The sequence below is a fragment of the Oxyura jamaicensis genome, chromosome 5, assembly GCF_011077185.1.
Source record: "Oxyura jamaicensis isolate SHBP4307 breed ruddy duck chromosome 5, BPBGC_Ojam_1.0, whole genome shotgun sequence".
Taxonomy (NCBI): domain Eukaryota; kingdom Metazoa; phylum Chordata; class Aves; order Anseriformes; family Anatidae; genus Oxyura; species Oxyura jamaicensis.
In genome coordinates, this window is record NC_048897.1 from 20,513,633 (window position 1) to 20,539,110 (window position 25,478).

The 25,478-nt window shown below is 41.7% G+C and overlaps 2 protein-coding genes across 4 annotated transcripts in view; both read left to right on the forward strand.

Moving 5' to 3' along the window:
* Positions 1-6,761, forward strand: part of LOC118167569 (acyl-coenzyme A thioesterase 5-like) — a 7,319-nt gene extending 558 nt beyond the window's left edge. Inside the window, exons 2-4 of the mRNA XM_035327077.1 lie at positions 1-527; positions 3,232-3,434; positions 4,079-6,761. Of these exons, the coding sequence (XP_035182968.1) occupies positions 1-527; positions 3,232-3,434; positions 4,079-4,654 (1,306 nt within the window). The 3' untranslated portion in view covers positions 4,655-6,761. The remainder of the gene's footprint in view (positions 528-3,231; positions 3,435-4,078) is intronic.
* A 434-nt stretch (positions 6,762-7,195) lies between these two features.
* Positions 7,196-24,214, forward strand: DNAL1 (dynein axonemal light chain 1). 3 transcript variants are annotated; one of them, XM_035327078.1, is made up of 8 exons: positions 7,196-7,323; positions 9,525-9,563; positions 12,921-13,030; positions 14,021-14,076; positions 16,835-16,890; positions 17,863-17,989; positions 18,374-18,520; positions 20,002-24,214. In XM_035327078.1, exons 1-8 carry the CDS (start codon positions 7,321-7,323, stop codon positions 20,049-20,051), a joined length of 588 nt encoding a protein of 195 aa, XP_035182969.1. In that variant the 5' UTR covers positions 7,196-7,320; the 3' UTR covers positions 20,052-24,214. The 3 variants fall into 3 exon arrangements, with proteins under 3 accessions (XP_035182969.1, XP_035182970.1, XP_035182971.1); XM_035327079.1 differs by having other exon boundaries at positions 18,377-18,520; XM_035327080.1 differs by having other exon boundaries at positions 18,428-18,520.
* Positions 24,215-25,478: the final 1,264 nt, after the last annotated feature.

Here is a 25,478-nt window from a genome sequence, read left to right on the forward strand (position 1 = left end):
GGCCCCGCTGCGGGCCCTGTGCCGCGCCCCGCCGCCGCCCCCCGCGCCCCGCCGCCGGGCCGCGAGCGTGGCCGTGACCCCCGCCGCCGGGCTGGCGGACGAGCGGGTGGACACCCGCGTGGCGGGGCTGGCCCCGGGGCAGCCGGTGACCCTGCGGGCCGTGGTGTCGGACGAGCGCGGCTGCCTCTTCCAGTCGTGCGCGCACTACCGGGCGGACGGCCGCGGGCAGCTGCACCTGGGCACGGACGCCTCGCACGGCGGGAACTACACGGGCGTGGAGCCCATGGGGCTCTTCTGGAGCCTCGCCCCCGCCGGCATGGAGAGGCCGTACCAGCGGCTCGTCCCCCGCAGCACCGGCACGCCGATGAAGGTGGAGATGCTGGTCCACCAGGGCCACAGCCAGCCCGGCGCCATCCACGGGCCGGTGATGGCCAAGGCCGAGGTGGAGCGGTGGTTCACGGCCCCCGGCGTGCGGAGGATCCGGCTGAAGGAGGGAGGCGTGAGGGGCTCCCTCTTCCTGCCGAAGGGTGAGTGCTCCTCGGGACCCCGCGGCTCGCCGGCCGGGCCCAGGGAAATCCCTGTCCCGGAGGGGGGCCGAACGGGCCTCGTGGCTCTTCCCCGAGATCTCCCGGGGACACGACGGCAGCTGGGGGCTCTGCGCCGTCCTCCCGGCAGGCTCGGGCAGGTGGCTGTTGTGGGACAGACAGCGAAATGAGAACAGTGCTTGTGGGGTTTGGCACGCCACTGCTCGCAGGCAAGGGTTTGCAGTAAATTCAGCGTTTGTACTGATCAACCCGAATCCGTAATACTCAGAAAAGCTGATACGCTTCACCTTGCGAGGCTCTGGTAAATTTCTCACTGCTTTCACTCTGAGTGGTAACTAATTTAAAAGCCCTTTTTCAACCCTGTGAAACGCATGCCAATAAGCAGAGCAGCAGGGCAGATTCTGGGAAATAAGTATTCCACCTCTGCTACTCCAGAGCTGAAGCCAAGTTAATAGTTTAGTTAGTTAATTTGTTCTGTGGTACAAATGCAAAACAGACTTCTGGACAAGTTCTACCTGTTCTTCTTGTGAGATGGCTGTGTTTTATGAGGTGTGATATTCCAATGGCCTGCTACTGTTGCTGGAAAATGAAACCTTACCCCGATGACAGCATTTGAACACTTGAGCCGTGATTTAAACTTCTGTATTCTCCTTGGTGTTGTGCTACAAGAACTGCAGTCCATATTGTCTCTAATTTATAATAGATTAGTTCTACAAATCCTGCAAGTACCACTACAATTATTAAGGATTTAAATCTTCTCGGTGAATGATTTCCAAACCAATAATCTTTTTTTTATCCATTTAGATACAGATCCAAAGTCCACCGAAGAAGAAGAAAACAGCATAGATTGAACTTTGAATTTTGGATCAAATGTTTAGTCAGCATTCTGGAATTTTTGCCGCTGAGACGTGGTTATTTTGATATATCCCGTCTTAGAGAGTGAGCTGAATTTCTGCTGAGCTCAGTGGGAATCCAGAGATCTGCAAGCTGGAACTGCATTTATCCCTTTACAAAGTCTGGTGTTGTAATGTTATGAAAAAAGTCTGGGATTATTGCTTAAATGATGCTGGCATCCTTCTTGATGGAGGATCCAGTTACAGCATTACCACCATATCTTTCTTTGCTTCAGGGATTGTTAAAACAGGAATCGTAAAGGTCAGCTGTCCTTAGTAAAAGTGAGATTACAGAAGCGGGTTTACACTGTAATTATAATGTGAAAGGGATTTCACATTTCAGGCACAAAAGTTACAGGCTTTAGGTTTTTCTTTAAGCATCGGTAAAGTTGTCTAGCATTTCATCCTACTTTTTAGTGAACAATGCAGAATCTGTACTTGCACGTGTGTAGGTGCTCAGGAAGGCAGTTGAGGATCCTTCTGTAAGTTGAAGTTGTGTTTTTCTCTCTCAAGAAGACTCTCTCAAGGCTTGACTGTGCTTTTATCAAATGTACTTGCTAAAAAGCTTTCCACATAGGGGTGATACATAAATGAGTATTTTTTTAATTATTTTTTCCCTAGCCATCTAGGCTGTATGTTCTCAACTATAGGGTACTACTGATCGTGGCATTACGAGAAATTTATCCGTACTGATCTTCTCTCACACAGAATATTGAATTTCAATGAAAAAATTTAGAACTGAAAGAAAATGAACCCCAAAGCATGTTTCAGTGCTTTTCTGACTTTCTAATGCTTTGTTAGGAGGCTTCCATCTAGCGTTTCTTTTCCAAAACTTCCCTTTCTCAAGCACCTTGAAATGTCAAAATGTCAGATCTTCTATTTGTTGCATATAGACGAGGACAGATAGTTAATGCACTTCTGCACAAGCAGGTGCCTTTTCTGCCGGCTATTTTATTTCCGTTCTATCTGAATGCATCAGTGGTGACATCTGGTGGCCAGACAAAGACCCCGAGTGATTCTATTACTTTTTTTTTTATGGTTCCCAGAGCCTTTAACCTAAAATCTGCTAGCACGGCAGACAGCAATAACACAACACGACCTTGGCTGCAAAGCATGCTTGCTTAAGGTTGTGGTTCTCAATATTTCTGAAGCCTTGTGGGACTGATATTACACATGTATATGCACGTTTATCTGTGCATCGGTTGCACACACGTAACCGCACCCTGTCAGTTTTACTCTGTCTTTTCACACATGCAATAGCAGGACTGCTGCCAGCTCTTACACCGTTGATGCTGAGACAGAGCTAGGAAGTTCAGCTGATTGCATCCAGCAGTGGGTGTCTCCACTGTTCTTTTCTTAATGTACCTTATTTCAGCGTTTGCATAAGTTTGATTGAATTTATTTCTAGGCCTCTGTGCTATTGCCTCATTAGCAATGTGCATGCACTTGCTAATTACAGTATGACTTCTTGGTGGGAAAATAGCTGATTTAGAGTATGATTGTGCCAAGGGTGGGCGGTTAAGACCATTGAGAAATACATTTAGATTAAAAAAAAATACATTTAGTTGCATACATATTTTAAGAGGAAGCTGGGGATCTATCTGTTCTTAGTTTGAAATAGCTAAAGTGGAATAGAGCACTAATTCTCTAATCTCAGCTGTGCAAATGGAAGAGTAATGAAGTTCTAGGAATAGAACACGTCTAATGCCTTTTAAATTTAGTTTTTCTCTCCTAAGTAGATACTTTTTAGTGTCTTGTTGATAACTTGTCCTCTGTTCCTCTTCTTAATCCAGGGGATGGCCCCTTCCCAGGAGTGATTGACATGTATGGTGATGAAGGAGGTTTGATTGAATTTAGATCCAGTCTCCTGGCTACCCGTGGTTTTGCTGCACTTTCTCTGCCATATTTTGACTTTGAAGATCTGCCCAAGGTCATGAAAGAGTTTAACCTCGAGTACTTTGAGGAGGCAGCTAGATTTCTACAGCGTCACCCAAAGGTGAGTGTAACGAGAGATCTCTCCAGACAAGGAACTAGGAAGGACTTGGTAGTCATGCCCAAGGAGTGGCTGTGATTTTCATGGCGTGTTGGTTTATGCTGGGGAGGCTTAGGCCAAGTAATGGAAAAAGTGTAGGTCCTGCATAGGCAGCCATGTGTATCTGCGCAGAGAGTGAATTTCTTTGGGCACAAACAGGTCATTAAATATGTTCACACTGGAAACTAGGTAATTCTTGATCATTAGGGCAATGAAGTGCTGGAACAGCCTTCAAACAGGAGCAGTGGTGATAAAGATGGTTATATAGCAATAGTCTGTACTTGAATTTCCAGCTACCTGTTTTGGGAAAAAGAAAATACTTGCACCGCAATGTGCGATAGGTGAGGTCCAGCTGATTGTACTTCTTGTGTCTAGCACAAACATAGCACCAGTGTTATTTGATGGGGTTTGACACTTGCTCTCTCTGAAAAGTAAGACCCTTGAACAGAGGTAGGAGTCTGGATCCAGGCTGTAGCTTTCCAACACGCCACATCCATAACTGTATTTTTGAATAGCACAAGTCCAAAGGCATTTAATGGCTAACCCTATTCTAATGCGTATTTTCTTTATTCCTTTCTTCTTCTCTTCCCCCCCCATCTTATCTGAAGGTGAAGGGGCCAGGAGTTGGAGTGATTGGGACTGGGAAGGGGGCAGAACTAGCGCTCTCCATGATCACCTTCCTGCCAGAGGTAGTGGCTGCTGTCTGTATCTCTGGCTGTAGTTCGAACACAGTTGCTGACCTCCACTATGGTGAGATGACTCTGCCCGGGCTGCGTTTCGATATGAATAAGGTCAGTGTTTCTGACACCGGTGTGTTTGACACCTTTGAAGCTCTGGATGACCCAACAAATCCCGCTAATTCTCCTTGCGCAATCCCCATTGAAAAAGCAGAAGGTCACTTTCTCCTAGTGGTAGGGGAAGATGATCGAATGTGGAAGAGCTCCTTATATGCTCAGCTGGCGATTGGGCGTCTGCGCCAGCATGGGAAAGAAAACTTTGCACTGCTGAGTTATCCTGGAGCAGGTCACCGAATCGATCCTCCTTCTACTCCCTTTTGTCAGGTGGCTGTGGATCGTGTTCTGGGGGTGCCCGTTCTGGGGGGTGGAGAGAGCAAAGCACACGCCCATGCCCAGGAGCACTCCTGGGGAAAGATTCAGGAGTTCCTGCACTTGCATCTGGGATGAACACTTAAGCACCTGTAAGTTGTTGCTGCTGAGCTTGAGCCACCAGAATGACTGGAGGGACTGGCTGAGAAAAGGTCTGAAATGTGAAATAACCAAATGACAGTTGCATCCAAACAAGAAGGGATTTATGTGGGCTAGCCAAAGTTATTTTAAGTAGGTACATGGAGGAGAAGTGACCCAATCATAAGCAGGCTACATTGTAGTACAGATTTGATGGCCTGAATTGGTCGTGGCACCAAGAAACAAGTGTCTGAAGAGAGGGGTAGGTTCTGTCTGGCTTGCAATAGTTGCAACTCACAGAACTGCACTGCAGCCTGTGCCCCTAGAAGTGACAGACTGCTTCCACCTGGCGGAACAACGGCAACCTGTGGATGAGAGACCTGGACGTCGAAATGATGAATGATCCTGGCTGGGGGCTGTCAGTTACTTCAGCCTGGAGCTCTGATTTATAGCCCATTACCTTGGAAGTGTTTTCCATCTGCACAAAGCTGGAGAGCTGTATTTGTAGTGAGTCTCTTGACCTCAGAGCGTGGTCTTCTGACAACAGTTGGAAACAGTCTTGGTTTTGTCTGGCAACAGTTGGGTGTTAAAGGGGGAGAACAAAGAGTACTTTCCCGGTCATCTAGGGGAATGGCAGCACCAGTGCTGTCTGGTGTTAGGGATGTCATCATACAACACCTTGGATTAGCAGTTGACAGAGCATGAAAATTCTGTTAGATAGCAGAGTTAAATGCAGTTATGCCATGTGCAAGTCTTACTTCTCTCTTCACCACTTGTTTTGAACTAAGAACAATTACCATTACGTTAGGGATTGTGAAACTCTTTGGTAATGATGTCAACATATGGTGACAGCTGTTCTTGGGGAGGAAGCTGAGTTGAGAGAAAAGCTGATGAGTAGAAGACTGTAAGGTAGGCTGTAAAAAAAAAAAAAAAAAAAGCTTTTCCAGGATTTCTGTCCCAGGGCCACCCAGGATTGTTTTTTGTCATAATTAATTTTTAGCTAGTGCCTTATTTTTCCCTACCACTCAGGTAGAAAAAAACATTTTTTTTCCCAAAAAACTTGATCTCTTGCAAGGGTCTTGCCAGTTCCGAAGGCCTGGCTAGCAAGGGTTAAACTGATGCAAATCTCCTTCCAAGGTCACTTTATCAGACCAGTTTGAGAGCTGCCCAGGAAGAAACAAAAACTTCACTTACGGCACTGAATTTGGCTTTGCTCTCAGGGATCTTTTCTCTCCAGTTGACTGCCAATTATGTTCAGGTCTCTTTAGCTTTCTGCAGCTCATATTACTCCTTACCATTTGAGTGAAATCACACTTCCTCCATATAACGGCACTGCCTATTGAATAATTGATCCATCCACTCCTTAGAAGAGATGCTCCAGCCATTTCACTCCACACACAACCTCTTCACACCTCCTCTCACCTCTGCCTGAAGGGACCTTCGCAGAGCCCTGCCTGGTGCTTCAGCCTCCCTTGGTACTGCCTGTCCCGGGAGCCCAGGACCACAGCCTGCTGTGATGTGCACCTTGCTGGTGCTCATCTGTAGCACCCTGCCTTTTTTACAAGTTGAAGCTGTAAAGGGTTGTCTGCAGGCAGTTTTTGTTTTTGTTGTGTCTGTCCTTGTCATGTGTATCCACAGCAGTTGGACTTTCTGCGATGACTGACTGGGGTAGAGCAGTGCTGCCTGTAACTCGTGTTACCCTCCTGGTGCTGATACCCGTGTCTCCATATGGCAGTGCTACCGCAGCACATCTACGGCTGTGCAAGATGGCAAGCTGCAGATTCAGGAAGTAAATGCTGACTGGGAAATAACAAAAAGCAGGTAGCTTAAAAGTCCCCAAACCTTTTAAAATAATTCTTAGATATTGTTAGATATCTGCAGCTTGAAAGATAAGTCAACCACTTAAAAGTTATTAAATAGAAAGCCAATGTAAGAATTTGACGTTTGGTTTTCATTTCTATGTAGGTCACTTGTTAAAAAAGCTGAACATTTTTTTTATTATAATGTTATTTGTTAACACCTTGTAAACCAGGGAGGGAAAATAAAGCTTTGTGAACAGGTCAGAATATTCCTGGACGGAACAGTCCAAAAACTGCCCTACGGAAAACCGACTGGCTCTTGCACTGGTACTTTGTGTAGTTGTATTGCTCCTGGGAGACCACAGACGGGCAGCAGCCGCTCACGAGGCACACACGCAGCGGCCCCGACCTCCAGTCCTGTGCCCGCCTCCCGGGGCCGGGCCATTCCGGGGGGCCCTCAGGCTGTGGGCCGGCCTGGCGGCGGGGCGAGGCTGTTGTGCGGGCGCGGCTGTAAGCGCGGCTTGTTCTCCTCCCCCTCCCTCCTTTCCCCAGCGATGAAATAAAGCGTGCGGACCCACGGCGGCGTGCGGCTCTTCTCTCCCGGCACCGCGGAGCGCCTGCTGCCGCCAGGGCCGGGACCCGTACTGAGGCAGCCCCGCCGCCGCCTCCCACAATGCCCCGCGGGCCGCCCCCGCGCCACTTCCGGGATGAGACTTTCTCCCCGGCGGCCTCCCCCCTCTCTATGGTCGCCAGGTGCGGTTGCCTCCGTGCTCTCACCCCCTCCCTCCCGCCCCGCCCCGCCGGCGCTGCGCATGCGCGGGAGGCGGCCGTGCCCTAGCAACCGGAGCGTGCGGGGTAGCAACGGCAATGGTGGGTGCGGGAGCGGCGCGGGGAGGCGGGCGGGGGCCGGGGGCTGCCGGCGGCCGCTGCGAGCACGGCCCCGCCGGGAGGGAGCGGCCGGGGCCGCGCTGAGGGGGGCCGAGCGGCACCGCCTGCCCAGCAGAGCCCGTGCCCGGTCTGGAGGCGGCGGGGCTGTGGGCAGTGCGGGCAGCCCGCCGGTGCGGGGGCAGCGCGCTGCCTAGCGGGTAAATCAACGTGTGCTGAGCGAGGCGAAGGGTCCCCGGTTCCCTTCGTCTCACGGTGGGGGGGGGTGTGGTAAATAGCCCGAGCAAGCGCTCTGTGCCCAAAGCCATCTCCTGGGGAAGAAAAACCTTTCTTCTATTTCGGCTGTTCTGTGTACGTGCTTGCTTTTTCCCCCCGAGGTGTTAGTTTTCTTGTTCCGGCAGCGTTAGTGGTGAGTGACTCTTCAGGGTGACGATCCCAGCCCTTGAGCGCTTGGCGTTTTGAATCCTTGAAGCAGCATGACTTTAACCTAAATCCCTGCAGGACAGTGCTCGATGTGCATGTAGAGGACCCTGGAAAATAGCCTTCTCTGAGGGAAATCTCCCCAAAGTAACCTAAAGAACAAAAAATCCCTTACATGTTCTCGTGATAACCCCCATACTGATTTTCTCATTTCTGTCAAATTGGACGTTACAACGGGAGAGACAAGTCAGCAGAGGTCAGGGAAGAAACCATTGATGCCCATGGATCACTAGCTTCAACATCTGATCTGGTTTTAGGCAGGAATCTGCACCAAGGAGACGCTGTGACGCACCCAAATGCTGTTGCAAATGGCTAGCTGAATTGTGAAAAAATGTGGGGAAGTTCCATCCAAAAAAAAAAAAAAAAAAAAGATTAACTGGAAGCCAGTTGTTTTGCTGGCACCCTCGCAGCTGTGGCACCCTCAGCTTCAGGAGGCTGTCAGTGTGTGGCCTTCTGAGCAGGAGTCACTGGGGTTTATCCCCACCAGGCTCGAAGCAGCTACTGTCATGCCAGAAGTTTACCGGGGTAACTGCAGTGGACCTGGAGCTAGCTAGCGCATGATATGGATGGGATTGAAATGGAGCTCAGAGTCCTTACTCTTGTTGGGTCTCAGGCTGGCTCTCAGGCTGTTACTGGGTATTCAGTGCCTGCAGCCAGTCTGCTTGCAGCTGCCACAACCCTTGTCTTCTGCCTTTGGGTCCAGAATGTCCAGGGGTTTAAAGTACCCAGCATTAAAGCTTTGTGACCTGAGGTGACTACCTCTGAGATTTGGAGCTGAAGTTAGTTTGTTAGTTTTAACTTTTACAGTCAATTTTTTTAATATCTGATTACCTGAAAAGCTCTGTGTGTGCTAGTGCTACACTGAAGGGCTGCATTGATTTTATAGGCAGGAGACTGCTGATTTGTGAAAGATCGGTCTCTGGGGCCTTTTTAATTTGAAAAATTATTGGATTATGTTTAATGTTTGGGATATATGAGCGTTTCTCTATATACTATTTTTCTGGATATTGTCATTTGGTGTTGATGGAACTGATGGGAGGCAGAAAAGTTAGAGTTAGCAACAACTGAATGTTGATCAGTGGGTGAATCCTTAAAAAGCCTGGTACCGGAGCTCTCAGATTTTTTTAACTGAGTATTATATGTATTCACATCTCATGATGTGACTGGACATAAAACAATTGGAAAAAAAAATATAAAAGTTTCAGATTGCTCTTGAATTTTGGTAAGAGGTACCTTATTTTCCTTGGTGAACTATAATAGGCTTTATCTTTCTGTCTATTCACTGAATCATTTTCAGGCAGGAAGTTGCTAATGCATGTCAATAGCAAGTTTTTTAAGAGCATTAGACCACATTTTTCAGTGCAGTAACCTCTGATGCCTTTGAGTTCAATTGAATTTAATTGTCAAAGCTAACAAACAGTGCCCAAAACCATGGTCCAGACCGGACAAGAGAGTAAAGTCAGGAAGATAATGTGCTCTCATGAGTCCAACCAATTCCTTCCGAAAATGCTTCGGAGTTCCCCAGAAAATAAAATGAAGAGACACCTGGTGGGTTCCATCTTCTTAGAAGCAGCTAGAGGACAATAAGGCCCTAAGGGGGGACACAAGCAGGACTGGAAAAGGGAAGGGGGAGGAGGAAGGTTTGCAGTGAACATGCCAGATAAAAAATTGCTATGAATATTCATTTCAGTTTGTTTTATTTTTAGGCGAAAGCAACAACTATCAAAGAAGCTCTAGCCAAGTGGGTAAGTACCAGAAGAGTACCTAGCTGCTTTGTGGTACTCGGTAGCGTGGATTTTGACTACATTCAAATAAATTATTTTTTCAAAGTTACTGTAACAAATATGTTTGCTTGAAACATCTGCCATACAAAGTTTTACAAAGTAAAAATTATATTCCTATTATTGAGGAATAATCAGTTGTGTTGGATTTTCTGCGTGTTCCTGGTAAATTCACATCGTTGGTAAAGACAAGTCTGTTTTGCTCTCTTGCCTAATTCTGCTGAATATGCACTGACAGAAGGCCCGAGGCTACAGAGAAATTTATAGTTGGGGATGTCATGTTTTAATTATGCCCTGTTTGTTTTTCCTGAGTACAGTTCTTCCCACAGAGTAAACAGGTATGAAATGCTGACTGTACTGAAGTCAGTGAACCTTCTCCTATTGTTTGGTAACACACTGTCCCTTATATTGGCCACTCTGAAAAGCTTGTCTCAGAGTGAGTTTCTTGTTTTTCTTCTTAAAGTATTCTGTTAATACAAACATATTTGGGGCGGTGACTGACCTTGTCATGAAGCCTTCTAGGAAGCTGTTTGTTGGAAAGAAAGTGGATATAATGTGATATGTGATGGCACAGGATGCCTGTGGAGTTCAGTCGGCTGAACCCAGTGAGGATCTTTCCCCAGCATCAGTGAATTTGAGATGAGGGCACAGATGTGCCGTTGTATATACATGCTTGCAATCTAATTCTGGCCAGCAGCTACAGTGAGAGCGGGAGTTTATAAATGTTTTTGCCTCCAGAAGATCGGGATATGAAGTTCTGTGAACAGGTATAGCTGGAAGCCAGATGATTTTTAGCATGTGCTTAAGGCACCAGTCTGCAATTGAAGATTACTTCCTTTGGGAATTCTACTGTTATGTAGCACCTTCAGTATTTCCCGTTTTATTTTCAGCTATGTTGCTATACCCCACAAACTTCACACTTGCTCCCCTGATAAGAACTAGAATGCAGCAACTTGCAGACAGTAGTATTACTAGAGATGTGAGCTGAATTAAAAAAAAAAAAAAAAAGGTATATTTCCTTTTTCCTCCCTCACTCTTTCTGCCCTCCAAAACCTCAACTCCATGTTTTCAGTTAAAGATTTATTTTACATTTGCTCCTTTGTCACATGTTTCTTAGAAATAATGGATCCGTGTCAGTGAGTTTCCATTAATGTTAATTGCAAAGTGCTGAACGTGCTTTTCTGTTCATGTTATCTGGGGGGAGTTAAAGCTTCCCTTTACCGCTCCTAATCTGGGTCCACGTGACTTGTAGAATTAGATCTGCTGTTGTGTTGCATTCCAGATGTATTTCTAACCCTTTGGCATAAAGGTTTACCTATGCCCTACAGTCAGGATGAAATTAGATAAATCACAGCAACTTTAATTCAGCAAACAGGTAACTTGTTCTTATAAAGTGCCTGTTCTACCTGTGGTTTCTCTGTGGCTTATTGTGGTATTTCATCAGACCTTTCTTCTGCTGGTGGGTGGCAAGCAGGATGAATTTTCTTTTTGCACGTGCTCACTCCTGGCCATATTCCATGTTAGGAGCTCCCTCTCTGACATATTTTAAGAAAAAATGTATTTGTATTTGTTGGTTTAAGATGGTAGATTAAAAGTTAAGTGTAAATGCAAATAGATACAGCGTTATCATGGTTCTTAAAAAAGAAACTCGAAGTTTCACATTTGTATAGTGACTTAGTTTGAATGCATTCGCCATGTTCTAGCAAAACATCTGACATGCTATTTACTAAATTGCTCATATGAATAGAAATATTATCACACTGGATTTGGACAGAAACTGGAATATAAGTAAATGCATGTAGCAATGTAATAATTTTCTGTTAAATTAAGTTGCCGGAAGTATTTTGGGCACATAAGAGAGAAAATAATGTTATCAAAAGCTGATCTTGTTCTGTGGTATTCTTAAATGCTTCTGGGAAGCAATTCATTTCGTTCAAAAGTAGAGATATAAAAGAGAGAGAAAACAGGCCGGGCCTCAGCCCTCTCACTTTTCAACAGCTGCATAAAATGGGGGAGAAAACAAGACTCCTTGTTTTGAAAACTCCAAATAGATTTCTGCTTTGTTAATGGACCTCCAGCCCTCCCACTGAATGCTGAGGGAATCAACAAAATGTTCTCTTTGTGCTGGCAGGGAAGCAGTTGTCAAAACTAGTGTTATTACTGAAAAAGAGACTTGGCCCAAGTGTTCAGTCAATAATTACCATCACTTCAGAATTTGAAAAGATTTAATAGATTGTATTTTTAAATAAACACACCCAAATGCTGAAATTATGACTATTTTTCTAAATCTCTGAATTTTATAAAGAATATAATCTAGAAAATTATCAACTTAGGTTGTAAATAGGAAATCTGTCTTTTACTGTACTCTCTGAATTGTGAAATCTTTTTCTGCTCTTTTTTAATGACTAACTAGAGGTGATTTTTTTTTTTCAATTCCTAATTCTGTGAATCGTAAGGATTTAAACTTTTCTTTAAATTACAACTTCTCCATGATTTCTAACTGGCTTTTGATTCAAAGGTAGAATACAGTCAGTCTAGACTCAGAACTCCCTCTTTGTCTTATGGGGTGTATTTTTTTTTTCTTTTATTTTTCTGAAGAGTGTAATCTGATTGTCTTTTCATGCACGTGTTTGTTAAGTAGAACTGCATGACGGAGGTACCAGTTTGAGGCTGGGTGCAAACTACCACCTCAGACAGAGGAGCAGGAGTCACAGCTCCGACTTCACAAGGAGGAATATCTAGGGGCTATTCCGAATGGTTAAAAAAGTGGAAAGATTTGAGAAAAATGCTGTTGAGACTCTCCCCCAAATTGTACTCCCCTGCATTCTGAGGTTGTGCGGTGAGCTAGGCGTGAGTTCTGAGCCTTCTGGGTGAAGTAGGAAGGAAATTTTTGGCAGAGATTTTAAGAATGTTCTCCTTTTGCTACAGCTTGGATCTAGTTGAGGCTCCTACATGTCAGTCTCTGTGAAAGTGCTTTGATTCAGACTTTCAGACCTCCAGTTATTCTCCATTTCTTTTCAGGAGAGGATGCCTGAATTAAATTGCTCAAGTGTAACACACAACTTAAATAAATAAATAAGCTTATGTAATGTATACATGCTTTTAGCATCTTAGAACGAAGCTACCCTTCCCCTCTTCATGCTGCACCATCTGGGCTCTTGATAAAGAGTATTCAGAATGCTCCCTCTTTCCAGTAATTTATTTTAGTAGTATATTGGAATTATCTCTATAGTGATTACTTTTATAGGAATGTAATAGCATAGTAATTCTTAGTAACTGCATGTAACAGTGTGCACATTCTGCACCTTCTCTTTTCTTTAGGAAGAAAAAAATGGCCAGAAGGCTTCAGAGGCAAAAGAGGTGAAACTGTACGGCCAGATTCCTCCTGTAGAGAGGATGGATGAATCTCTCTCCACCCTTGTTAACTGCGAGTAAGTTCAGCTAAAAACAAATCAGAAACAACCGTTGTCTTCTCTTTGTATTAATTTTCATTTTTCTGCTGTCCACTATGTAAAAATGTTTGCTATGTTTAAGTGTGACTTTCTAAGCAATGCTTTTTTTTTTTTTTCCTCTATCTCTCAACTAAGCTTCTCTTTCTAGCAACAGTCCCTGTTTTTAATTCCAAGATGCCATTCACTTAATTGAGAAGATGTTATGGTAGATTCTGTACTAATATTTGTCCCCAGAAAATTGCTGTATTGTTCATCAGTGTATAATTACAGGTCCGTGCTTGGAATCTGTCAGGTAACTGACACATTTATGATGCATTCCAAAATTTATGCACACCTGTTGCAGTTTAACATCAAAAGCTATTATTTATATATTATTTCTTTGGTGTTATAAGCTAAAGTCTGTAATATCTCATCCACTCGCTCAGGCTTTTTCTGTGTTGATTGGCAACAAATTAGAGTTTCTTCCTAAAATTCTGTTTGTATTGAGTCCTACAGCATTCATCTCATAACTTTACAACGCGTTGCCTTGGTTAATGTGCCCACATGGCACAGCATAGTGGCATGCAGAGTTATCTACGTAGTTCTGGGTACCAAATCAGTAAGGCCATTGTGTAACTGAGGAAGATGTAGTACGGTCTATGTAGGAGACAGGAGAGAGAAAAAAGGGGACTTCTGGAAAGGATTTAGAGCTATTTCAGAAATCGATGTCCATGCATTTGTTAAGGCTAGGCATAAAAAGATAACCCCATATGTGATATTAGTAGCACATGGTACTCTCCTAGAAGCTAAATAAATTTACAGAAATCATAAGGGTTTGCGGATATTTTGAGTCTGTTCACACATACAGCTTGTTCGCTACCTAATGAGAGAAGAATAGACAGTTATTTCTAAGGCAATGGTGTTTGGATGCGTAACTCTCCTGATACAGTGATTCCTTTTATACTGAGTTGGTTGTTCTTGCTTTTAAAGGAAATTGTCGTTGTCTACAAACTGCATTGAAAGAATCGCCAACTTGAACAGCCTAAGTAAGTGACACACCAGTGACTGGTTGTATTTGTTTTCTAATGGCTTGGATAGGACATATACCACAATTTGTCATGTGTTCAGCTTTATACTTATTCTTTTTAACTCCTTCCTCGCAGAAAATTACAATTGACTTTAAAATTACCAGTCTTCCTGGAGAGCGCATGTTTAGCTGTAATGCTGTATTAAAGCATTTACCTCTATGCAGTCATGGCAGTTGTCTTGCTGTGCAAGCACAACAAAACAAATCCATTCAGAAACACCTTTGTAACCTCCAGTGCCCTGAGTTATGATATTCAACACCTAATTGATTCTAGAATGATTTAACAGCCAATTTCCACACTCATGAGGGAGAGAGTCTGCAGTTCAACAGCTCTGTAATTGTGGTATTGTCTGCTGCTGAGGCTGGAGTGTTGTAGATCTAGATGGACAAATGTCATTCCATTTTGTAGAGGGTTTGGATGTACTAATTTGGATGTACTTGTTTTGGTTTTGTTCTTGCTTGCAAGGTGTGTGCCAGCTGACTAGAAGGTGGAACTGAACACCTCTGGGCAGCTGTCTATGAAACCCTGAAGCTCACTGGGTTTATCTTATACTTTTGGACAGAAGTCCAAAAGGTCTGTCTTGAAGACTCTGACTCTGTGGCATGAGACTAGCAAAGAGCTTAAGGTTTTGGGCTAGACATTCCAGGCTTTTCTGTCCCCATCAAACTGCCAGGCAGATAGATAAGGAATCTGGAACTCTGTCCTCCACAACTACACACTGACAGGGATGTCAAGGAGCCTGATGAACTTAACTGTCTCCATAATATGCTCAGACTTTACCAGTCAGGGAAAAAATATTTCAGTAGAGTCTTTCCAAATAACTATACTGTAATATTTCAATGTGGATAACTCCGTCACGAGCAAAAAGTAAATAGGCAGTTATATAATAAAGGTGAATCCAATCAAGTCTTAAGTGGCATAAAACATAACAAGTCTTTCAAAGCATCTTAAACATTTATATTAATAAAATACAGAATCAAAACAAACGTTCTGTGCCAAATATTTGATCTGGAGGCCAGACAACATAGAACTATGTGGTCTGTCTCAAAGGTATGTGAGGACCTCACAATTTCTGCTGGCTTCTGTGAAAAAGAGAGAAATCAGTGTTTATAGCAATGAAAGCAAACAAGTAATTATTACGCATTTGCTTTTATTCATTGCAGAGAGGAAGCTGAGAAATCTGTTCAAGCATCCATCACTCTTTTCAGACAGAAAAGATGAATATTAGTGTATATACCTGATACAGTGATTAGGCTAGATAATTCTGTGTGAAGGACCACACCCCTGTGTACCATACATGTGAGGAAGATGTTTCAGATAGTAACAAGTGCTGGTTATGTGTTTTAGTGTGTGTAAATATTCCATGAGGGAGATCTTACTTCTTCTAATATATGTAATATCTCAGAACAAGAGTAATAAAGAACAGTAACAGCAGTTAGAAACAGTTTTAAGGCATAACTTTTTAAGTAATCTGTCATTTTTGTATTTGTGAGTATCCTCTCATCTCTTAGAAATTTCCAGAGCTACTGCAAACATGTAATTTCTAAATGCAAGTTACAAAGAGAGTAAGTATAGCTGGCTAGACCCAAAGGCTCTCCCATATGGGTGGGGATCCTTAGGGATATTCTGGAGAGTATCAGCTGTGGTTGACTTTAGACTTACTGATTATGAGTTTCCGTAATTTGAGCCTGGTCGTGTATTAACCTGTTGTGTTTTAAAAAAATAAATAAATTCTGATTGTACCGCAAATTTTTAATGATAACTGGTCTTCCTGTTTTAGAGTATTTGCCAGGTGTGGTTTTACCAGGTGTGGTTTCATCCCTACATTCTTTGAGATAGAACATATAATTATCTCTTCCAGATCAGCCTTGAGTCTTCGTGCGTAGCAGTCCCTAGCCACTGCATGTGCTATCAGTGCAGCCTGTTGCTACTTGACTGGAACATTCATTGTTCTTGGTATTAATTATTGCACAGTGTATTTTCAATCATTATATGTACAAGAAGAAAACAAGATCATTAAATGTTTCATCCTTCAGCTAATAAGAAGTCTTGAAATATTAGTGAGAAGTATTGATCCACATTAACCCACCTATATGCTGCAACTCAGTTTGCCTATTTACACCATCAGGAAAGCTTGTGTGAAAACTGAAAATGAGTTTTACAGAAGGACTGCTATTTTGTCATGGTTTGAGTTTAAAAATCCAGCACAAACAGTTCACTTAAAAAGCTGCTTTGTCTGGGTGCTAGACTAAGTTGAGAGGTTTCTCACCAGACTTCTGTAAGGAAGCTTTATATGCTGTCACTATTTTAAAAATCAAATCTGCTGCCTTAAAATGAAACTGGAACAAATTTTTACTTGGAGAAGAAGGGATTTTCACTATGTGAAATCAAACCCAGCAAGAGTTCAGTTAAGAGTTCAGGTGCAAGATGATATTTTTTCCCCCAGTATTTATCTGGACTGCAATTCAACTAGATAACCGGCTTTGTATTCATGAGCATGTTTCTGAGCTGTCCACTGCATCAATTCCCGTTCATTGTCAGGGGGTTTTGTTTCTGTTACGTCATTCTTTCTTAGGACAGCCTATTCAGAATGTAGAGTTTTTTTGTTTGTTTGTTTTTTAGAAGTAGAGTATGGAGTTTTACCTAACTTACAGCACCTTCTTATACTTAAAAAAAAGTTGCTTACCAACAAGAAACTTTCTTTTATCTATTTCAGAAAATTTGAGGATTCTGTCTTTGGGAAGAAATAACATAAAGAACTTGAATGGATTGGTACGTGCTTCTTAGTATTAATTAAGTCTTTACTAACAAAAGGGAGTGCTGTCTAGGATGTGGATTAATTTCCCTATGTTCCTAAAAGTCTGGCTTTACGTTAAAATAATTCCTACAGACTTATGTAAGGGTTTTTCTTCCAGAAAACTCAGGCTATGGTTCTTTACTAAAAATATTGGCAGTCCTGAACACACGCTTCATGAGAGTCTGTCCCATTTATGTTACCTGGCACCCTGAGCAATAGGGCTTTGGGGGAGAAGGTGGAGCAGGGACTGAGTTTACCAGGCAGGGGAATAATTGTTGGGGAAAAAATTGGATCAATTTTGCTACATTTGCATGAAGGCAGAATTTTTCTTCAGTCAACATTTTTCTTTTTATTTTAATGAATGTAGAAATTCTTTCTTCCTTGAGAGATATTGTATGTTGCCCCCACAGAATATTCCTCCCACACAATATTCCTCTTCGAAGCTATTGCAGCCCTCAGAGATGCTTTATCTCTTAATTGTAAAATGCAGACTCAATGTATAGTGGTTGGTTTGCAGAAACTCTCTTTTATTTTTGAGAGAGTTCTGTTCTTCAGGTGCAAATGTACATGCACTTGAATCATTCTCTCATACTGCATAAAACCCCCTGAGCTGTTGAATTGAAGTTACTTTATGTATATTTGCAGTGCACAAACAGTCAAATTTGTCTCCTCTGTCCCTATGCCTTAAGAACAACTGCTTCTGCCAACTATTCCTTGTCTTATTTTAATATTGTGATTTCAGTCCTCCAAAATATATTTCATATCCTTTGCTCTTAATTCCCATTGGTATTTGTGATGCTGAATTAGGGACCTGCTTAACAGGAAATGAGGACCACTGTACTTTGGTATTTTCTTACATGAGGTGGCCTGTAGGGGTGAAGAAGAGTAAATCTGAAGAATAAGCAAGACTTAATTTCAGTTACCTGAGTCGTCCTGTCATTTTCCAGGAGGCAGTTGGAGACACGTTAGAGGAGTTGTGGATCTCGTATAACTTCATTGAGAAACTGAGGGGTATCCGTGTAATGAAGAAGCTGAAGGTTCTTTATATGTCAAATAATTTGGTGAAAGACTGGGGTAAGCCATTACTGTCTGTTTACCTTCCTGAGTACCATAGTGAATGCATTAGCAAGTAAAAAATAGTTCTGTATGTTCTGGGGCTTAAGCTTTACTGATAAGCCTGCAGAGGTGCACTGAATCCCCAAAGAGCCACTCATGCAAGAGATTAAAAGTAGTTAGAAAGTTGAATTTAACTTCTAAGCCAAATGGAGTTTGTTCTTTGAATAATTTTGCTTGGACTTACTTGAAATGTGTACCTGCTACCAGTTCAAGCCCCGACAATCCCTATCCTCTTGTATCTCATGCTATTTATGTTTGCTTGGAGTTTGAAAAGAAGGTTTAGTGCAGTTGTACTTTCCACGTTCCACAATCTGGTTGGTGTTTTCACATTTGTGGTTGCAGCAGAGTTTGCGAGGCTGGCAGAGCTGCCATTACTAGAGGATCTGGTGTTTGTAGGCAATCCACTACAAGAGAAATATGCCTCTGACCAGAAGAACAGTTGGATTGAAGAAGCAACCAAACGGGTGCCCAAGCTGAAAAAGCTGGATGGTGAGTTTGGGGCATGAGGCAATCGATCTAAGCAAAGAGATTAATACAAAGAAGTCCATGAGGAAACGAATCACAACCTCAAAAACTCACCTGTGTGACCATGTAATATTCCTCCCTCCTCTCTGGGGGATTATGCAGAAGTAGGCTAACCTGTGGCAGCTGAGTTTGGCTGTGCTAGCTGCAGGATCTTCTGAAAATGATGTGTTTTGGACTGTTAAGTCCAAGAAGTCTTGCAGTCAGCCCACAGTTGAGCTTTACTCTTAAAGTTATCCAGTGAAATAGTTTTAGCACGTAACTAGTAGGAAACTGAAATATATATACACATTTAATAGTGGTTTGAAGTTCTCTTGTGGAGTTCACATGTTGACTTGTGAAATTACATACTTAAGTATTTGTCATTAAAAAGTTAACAAAGCTTTCAGTCAGGCAAGATGAATTACAGTTTTCCCAGCAAATTTCCTATGTTTTTTTTTCCAACAAAAGATGGTGATTTGGGGGAATGAGGGTGGACAGGGATATATTCTTTTATTATTATTATTATTATTTCTGGCACAAAGGCAACTTTTCAAAGCTTCATGCAAGTTTCCCAAATGCCAGAGTATTTCCCTCTCCTCGTTTTGGTAAGCCTGTATTTATGACCTCTCCTCTGCTGCTCTCCTTTTTAAGTCACTGATATGAAAATTCATTAAAGAATGTCCTGAATTGTGAGTGGAAGTGAGATAGTTTTAAAATCTATTTTACAAATCCTAATTTCTGCTAATGGAGATGTTAACTGTTCTCTGTTATCCCCGGTTTGCTAAAGCAGTGAAGAGGAGAGCAGGACTGGTAACACTAATAACACGTCAGAGTAGCAGCAGGAAAGGTACACGAGGACAGTATAGGGAGCAGCAGATGGGCTGTTGAAACCAGATCCACTGAAGTAATATGCATTTTTTAGGAAGTGGAAGCCTGCTGAGAGAAATGTACTGCTATGGAGGATGGCCTGCAATAGTCCATTTACTACTGTAGTAAAAAACACTTTGAGAGTAGAAAAAATGTAATAGGGCAAGTATCTGTAAAGTCAAAGGTTAACCTTGTTCACATGAGGCTACACCTTTTGTTCCTTAAGCATCCCTGCAGGCCGGAGCAATGGACAGCTGAATTAGGCAGGTGCTTTTCCTATGCAGTTTAGAAAGAGAGAAGTATGTTTAAGAATTGAAGCCACAGAAAAAAATGTTGAGTAAAAGACATGTCAGAAATGCTAGAACTGGATGTAAATTTCTTGCTGTTACACTGTCCCAAGATCCTGCTGTTTTTATACACTGTATGTGAGGATTAATATATAGGCACCTCAGAATTGGTGAAATGCTTGATTATCTTCTGGACAAAAATACACAGTGAAGGTATTTTCCAGGGCATAAACTGTACCTTTCCCTGCATAATCTAGTCATAAATCTTTGCAGATTTTTTTTTTCTCTCTCTTTTTTTTTTTTTCCTATTAGGTATTCTAGTTATTAAACAAGAAGAAGATGAAGAAGGAGGAGGAAACTGATGAGACTTTTGTTCTGGGTATTTAATTATTTAAGTATCTCCAGGTTGCTCAGCACATAGAACTTTGATATAAGCGTTTGTTTTGAAGAAAATCTTTGGGCAATTTTTAGAAGACCAGCTTATCTCCACCACCTCTCACCCAAAGAATTATTTACCAAAAATCAGGCACACCAATTTTGTCAAGTTTATGACATCTTCTGCAGAGACCAGTGGAGCTGAGTTTATCTGCTGTTTGGTTAGTAAGTAATCTTTACCTAAAATAATACCTAGCTACTCCTAATCCCTGATTAGTGGTGCTTGTTGTCCACTCTCGGGTTATAATACAACAATTTTAGCTTGTTACGTGCAGCTGGCCAATGTTCGTTTGAAACACTGAGGCTAAACAATGTTTTTTTTTTTTATAGATACATTACACTTTGTTGTGTTTAATTTTCTCATGGAAATCCCTTAATATTTTAAGTATGTGAATTTGCCTTTTCATTCCCTTAACTATTATGCCAAATAGGCCCAGTAGTTGTGGATGTACGCACAAAAAAGGTATTGGGCTCATGATCTCTTGTTACTGGCCTTAAGTTTTGAACTGGGCTTCTTGCATTGGAACTCTTAGCTTTGTTGGTTAGAAGGCCACGTACAATGTGTATGTTTATTTATTTTAAAGAGGCAATGGGAATTCTTTGCATGGTTTCAGTGAGGCTAAAACGTCTGCTAACCTTTTGTCTCTCATTAAGAAATTATTTTGATTGGAAAATGTAGATTATTAGTCTACAGCTGGTTCCTAGTTTTTTTTTTTGGCTCACTGATGGACATAATCCTTCTCAGCTCTGGAATTCTCCCGTAACTTAGTAGTCTAATACTAACTCAAACAGTGAACAAAGACCTGGGCTTGAGATTTAAAATTCTGGTTTTGAGATACTCGTTTGTTTTTTTTTAAAGCACAGATGTAAGCAGTGAGTGGAATGTGTATGTAGCTACCGAGGAAGGTGAGGTGAGATGGGAAGTGGGCGTTGGAAAATAAGTTTTGAAGACATACTAAATGTGCTATATTGCAGGTTAGCCACTTTTAATAAAGCCCCCTTATATGACAGGTAACTATTTTTAGTGAAAAGTGTTAAAACAATGAAGACATTCCTGATTGCACTGTTGGATGCCAAATGTTTTTGCTCCCTTTTCCTCTCTTTAGAGAATAGATCAAGTGATCTAAATAGATATTTTAGCAGCCCTTTTATTTTACTTTTTATTTATTTATATTTTTTAAGTTTTTATTCTAATTCATGGCATCATCTTTGTTTAAATTAGAATGGCAAGAAGCATGCTTCCTGGTTTTAGAACAGGCATATAAGGGATGGAGGCAGACTGCCACTTTTAATTATGTTGTTTGTGAAGGTATGGCAGGGGTTGATATCCTGGAAGTCATGGTCAGAGAGAAAATGGTGGAATTGGCCCAGGTGACAGTGATACTGGTCTCAAGCTCCAGGTATAATTTTAGTAGAAGACAGAAACTGATTAGCAATAGAATTCAGTGAAAAGTGTAGAAGACAACAAGGAAAGCAGCATTTAGTTTCAATATATTCTCCCTCATTGGTCTTTGAGTGTTAGAAGAAGTCGTAAGCATTCCAAGTTAAGTTGGCAACTGAAGATAAGATTTGAGTTTGATTTAGAGCCATTTCTTAATGAAAGGCCAGAAGAGCAATGGCAAATGCTGTTGGCATTCCTCACCCAGCACAAACCGTATCAGCAGCTCTGGCAACCGGAAGCTGGTTCTTAGTTAACTTGATCACTGGATTTATTTTACAGGTTTTGTACCCACATGTAATTATATGGAGTCAATAACCATTTCATGTTGTACTCTTTTAGAACTAATCCATGAAGTTCACTAGCAGCCACTTTTGGAAAAGTGGATGTGCTCTGAAAATACCTATCTTATGGTACACGCAGCCTGTACTGACCATATCTTTTGTGTCAGGGTGATAGGGGATTGGCACGTGCTCTTGGCTACTGTAATGAAAATGTGTTTATCTGGAGTGGAACAAAACCTAACTTCTGGATAATAATAACAAAAGGAAAAGTCAAATTCATGTATGTGTGTGGAGATAGTTCCAGAATAGAATCAAGGAGCTTGGCCAAGAAGCTATGTATTCAAACCTCTGTAACTGTTTTCTCCTAGTACAATTTCTAATTATGGTATGTATGGCTTAATTAGCTCCCCAAATGAAATGAGAGGATGGGGAGATAGAGAGAACGTGGTCCAGTGCCATATAATCCTACTGGTTGATTTTTTTAATATCTAAATATGATCTAAGTGTGTACATTTATGAAGGCAGTATTAGATAGAGCAAAGACTCAGGTTACTTTGGGGCAGTCTGAGAACAGAAGAGAAAGGTACGTGTTCTTTGTGGTAACAACTGGAACAAAGCACAGGTCCGTTGTCAAGACTAGTAGATGACAAAGAAGGGCTGTAGGTAATCAGGCTGGCTCCTGCAAGTGACAAACAGATGCTCTGTGTGTGGTGATCAGTCCAACAGTAACTGGTGCAGTTGTTTGGTGGAGCTGTGGCTATCATGTAGCCCACTGTCATCAGCTCTTTTAATGGATTAACAGCACAAATTCTCTAGCTCTTATTTTGGGCTGAAGTATAAATACCACACACACAAATCATTACTGAAGGAACAAGGCATCCAGAATCAGCACCATTGTAACAGCAGTAAGGTACGCTTACAAACTTTCCTCTCCGTTCACCCTTCATGCTGCAGTATCTTAGTGTATAAATTAAAACCCTTCTAAAGTTTCAGCTTAACGTTGCTTTGCCTGATGAATTGCGGTTACCGTCAAGAGCAAAACTAAACCCCATTAACTTCTTCTCCTCCAAAATAAGAAAAGTTTTCATAATTTTTAAAAATTTGCACTTTAAAATTATGCACTGGATGTGGTGGAAGATGTACGCAGGTGACAGAATTAAAGCAGCAAACTTACATACTAATGGTGCTGCTGCACTGTGTCATTCATTTATAAGCTAACAGATGATCAGATTGCATGCCCCTGAGGCGTGGCTGAGTAGCATGTTGAAGGACTTGTCTTTCTGTATTATTCTTTGCGCTTCCATATCTCACCACATCCATTAAAGTCCTAAGCACATTATTAGTCATGGATGAAAAGAGCACCCATGTAAAACTTGCAAGCCATGTGGAATTCTGCTTTTCCCACTGAAATTATGGAGGATTAGCATCCACTTTATTCCTTAGAAAAATATCTAAAATTAAATTAGAGATAGGAAATAAGTATTTTACCTACTTGTTAGCACACTGATCTCTCTTCAAAGAGCCGATGTATGCGGTGATTATGTTGCGAATGGCTGGAAAGAGACCTGAGAACCAGCAAACGACTCAGGTTACACTAGAAGTAGACTCATCTAGAAAAATCTTCAAGCAAGAGAGCACTTTTAACATCTACTTTTGATTACCTTTTGTATACAGTAATTTTGTAGCATGACCAAACTGTTAAAATTGCTGTGTTTAAATTATTTAGGCCTATGTTTATAAATGATCTTCTGTGAAACTTGTTTAAAAATAATAGAATGTTATTTTATACAAAAAACTTTGGCTGTTGTGTAATGGAATAGTTCAACTTCTGGAGAGCTTTCAGAAATTAAATGTTGTTCTCATTAAACTTTCCTAGCTGCTCAGGGAGCAATTTAGTTTGTAAGTGCTAGCCCTTATTGCCTCTATATTTTAGAATAGAAAATAACTTAGACTTCAAAAACATTGATATATTGTGATTGTTGTCATCTGATACATAAATATTTTTTGATCTTTTAAGAAAGACATTGGTTGTCAGATTTGTTCTTAGGTCTTAAGAAAAAATGTTTACTTTTATAGAGGGAAAAAAGGCCATGTTACGTGAAATAAAGGGTAAGTCTTACTTCAACACAAAATTGCTAATTCACTTTGAATTTAAGCTGTGAATAGCATTATACAATCAACTGCATTCAGCCAGGACAACTGCTCTGTAATAAACTTCTGTAACAGAACCTTTAGTCTTCAACAAGCAGCATCACTGAAATATAGTTTCAAAACTCAGCTATAAAAGGAAAAGCTTTCCACCCTGCAGTCCACAGCAGTATCAATAATGACAAGAATATCATCCTGCAACAACAGGTGCAATTCTATTAAAAAAAATAAAACACAAAAAAAATTACTGCAAAATTCCTCACAATGCCACTACCTCAAAATGCATCTAAACTTGCTAATCAATGAAGCGCTTCATAAGGTCTTTTAATGCAGTTGAAATGACTTCTATAAGTTTGCACTTGGATCCACCAGTTAAAAAAGAAAAGAAAACCAAACTGCCCAAAACGTGTGCCTTTTTGCATTATGCAAACTTAGTTTACATGGGCTTCACAGTTCTAGTACAAAGTAGTCAGCCTGAGACGCTTTGCCAGTGAGGCCAACACATTGTCTTTGGCAACTACGCAAAATGCTCCTTACCTCCCCAAATGCCATTGCTGATTAACATCCACGTCTGCAGGAGTAAATTAAAGCAAGGGCTCTTACTCTGAGCTGAAAAAACGTCTTCAGCTAAATCTTTCTTCTGTCAGCTTTGTCAGTCTTGAAATGTAAATTTGTCAGCATAATTGAACAACTAAAACAAAAGTAATTATTTTCAGAACCTTTGGTTCTACCTGAAAGCTTGTAGGAAACCAGTCAGATATCGATACACATTTCTACAGCATGCTTAACGTAGCAAAACATTTGCAGCTTTAAAGACTTCATGCCCGCAGGTGTCAGAAACAGTTGGCTAGTTATGTATGACCTGCCAGCTACCAGAAGAGAAGGAACCTTTGCTTTGAAGATGGAGGGAAGTATATTAATATTTAAAAACCCACAGCAAGACATCCAGCTGCCAGAAGAAATTGGATTAGTGCTCTATTACAAAATTCAAAAAAAAAAAAAAGATCCAGAATAACAGACAAGTGCCTTTAAGACAGTATTCAATGTATATACGTGTATATATACATATTAAATCTACCATTGGAAAATATGATACAACACAAATTACCGGTTGCTGTTGTTTCTACAACCAGCAGATTCAACTACTAAGCAGCAGGAAAGTGTTACCTCCTTTTCCAGCGGCTCTAGATTTACTTCAGTCCCTATTTTCTCTCCCACCCAGCAGCCGTTCAGTAATTCAGATTTGATACAGGCCCCAAGTACTGACTGACTTCAAGCTGCCTTTGAGGTTGTTTCAGAAGCAGAATGCAGCTGTCCTTATTTGCAGCAGCACAGAGGTGGACTGAGGAAGCATTCCTTGCATATTTCTAAGAACTCTTTCTAGACTCTTCCTGGCTTCTGATGTCTTCAGGGAAAATATTAAGAAACAGCCCTGAGGGCTGCTATGGAAAATACAGAGGTAAACGTGGTCAGAGAGCTGAAGA

Bases quoted from the DNA above. Each gene is read 5' to 3' on its own strand.
- DNAL1 (XM_035327078.1), top strand. The intron at 9,564-12,920 runs GTAAGTACCAGA...TCTTTTCTTTAG, and splicing joins AAGAAGCTCTAGCCAAGTGG to GAAGAAAAAAATGGCCAGAA. The intron at 17,990-18,373 runs GTAAGCCATTAC...TTGTGGTTGCAG, and splicing joins TAATTTGGTGAAAGACTGGG to CAGAGTTTGCGAGGCTGGCA.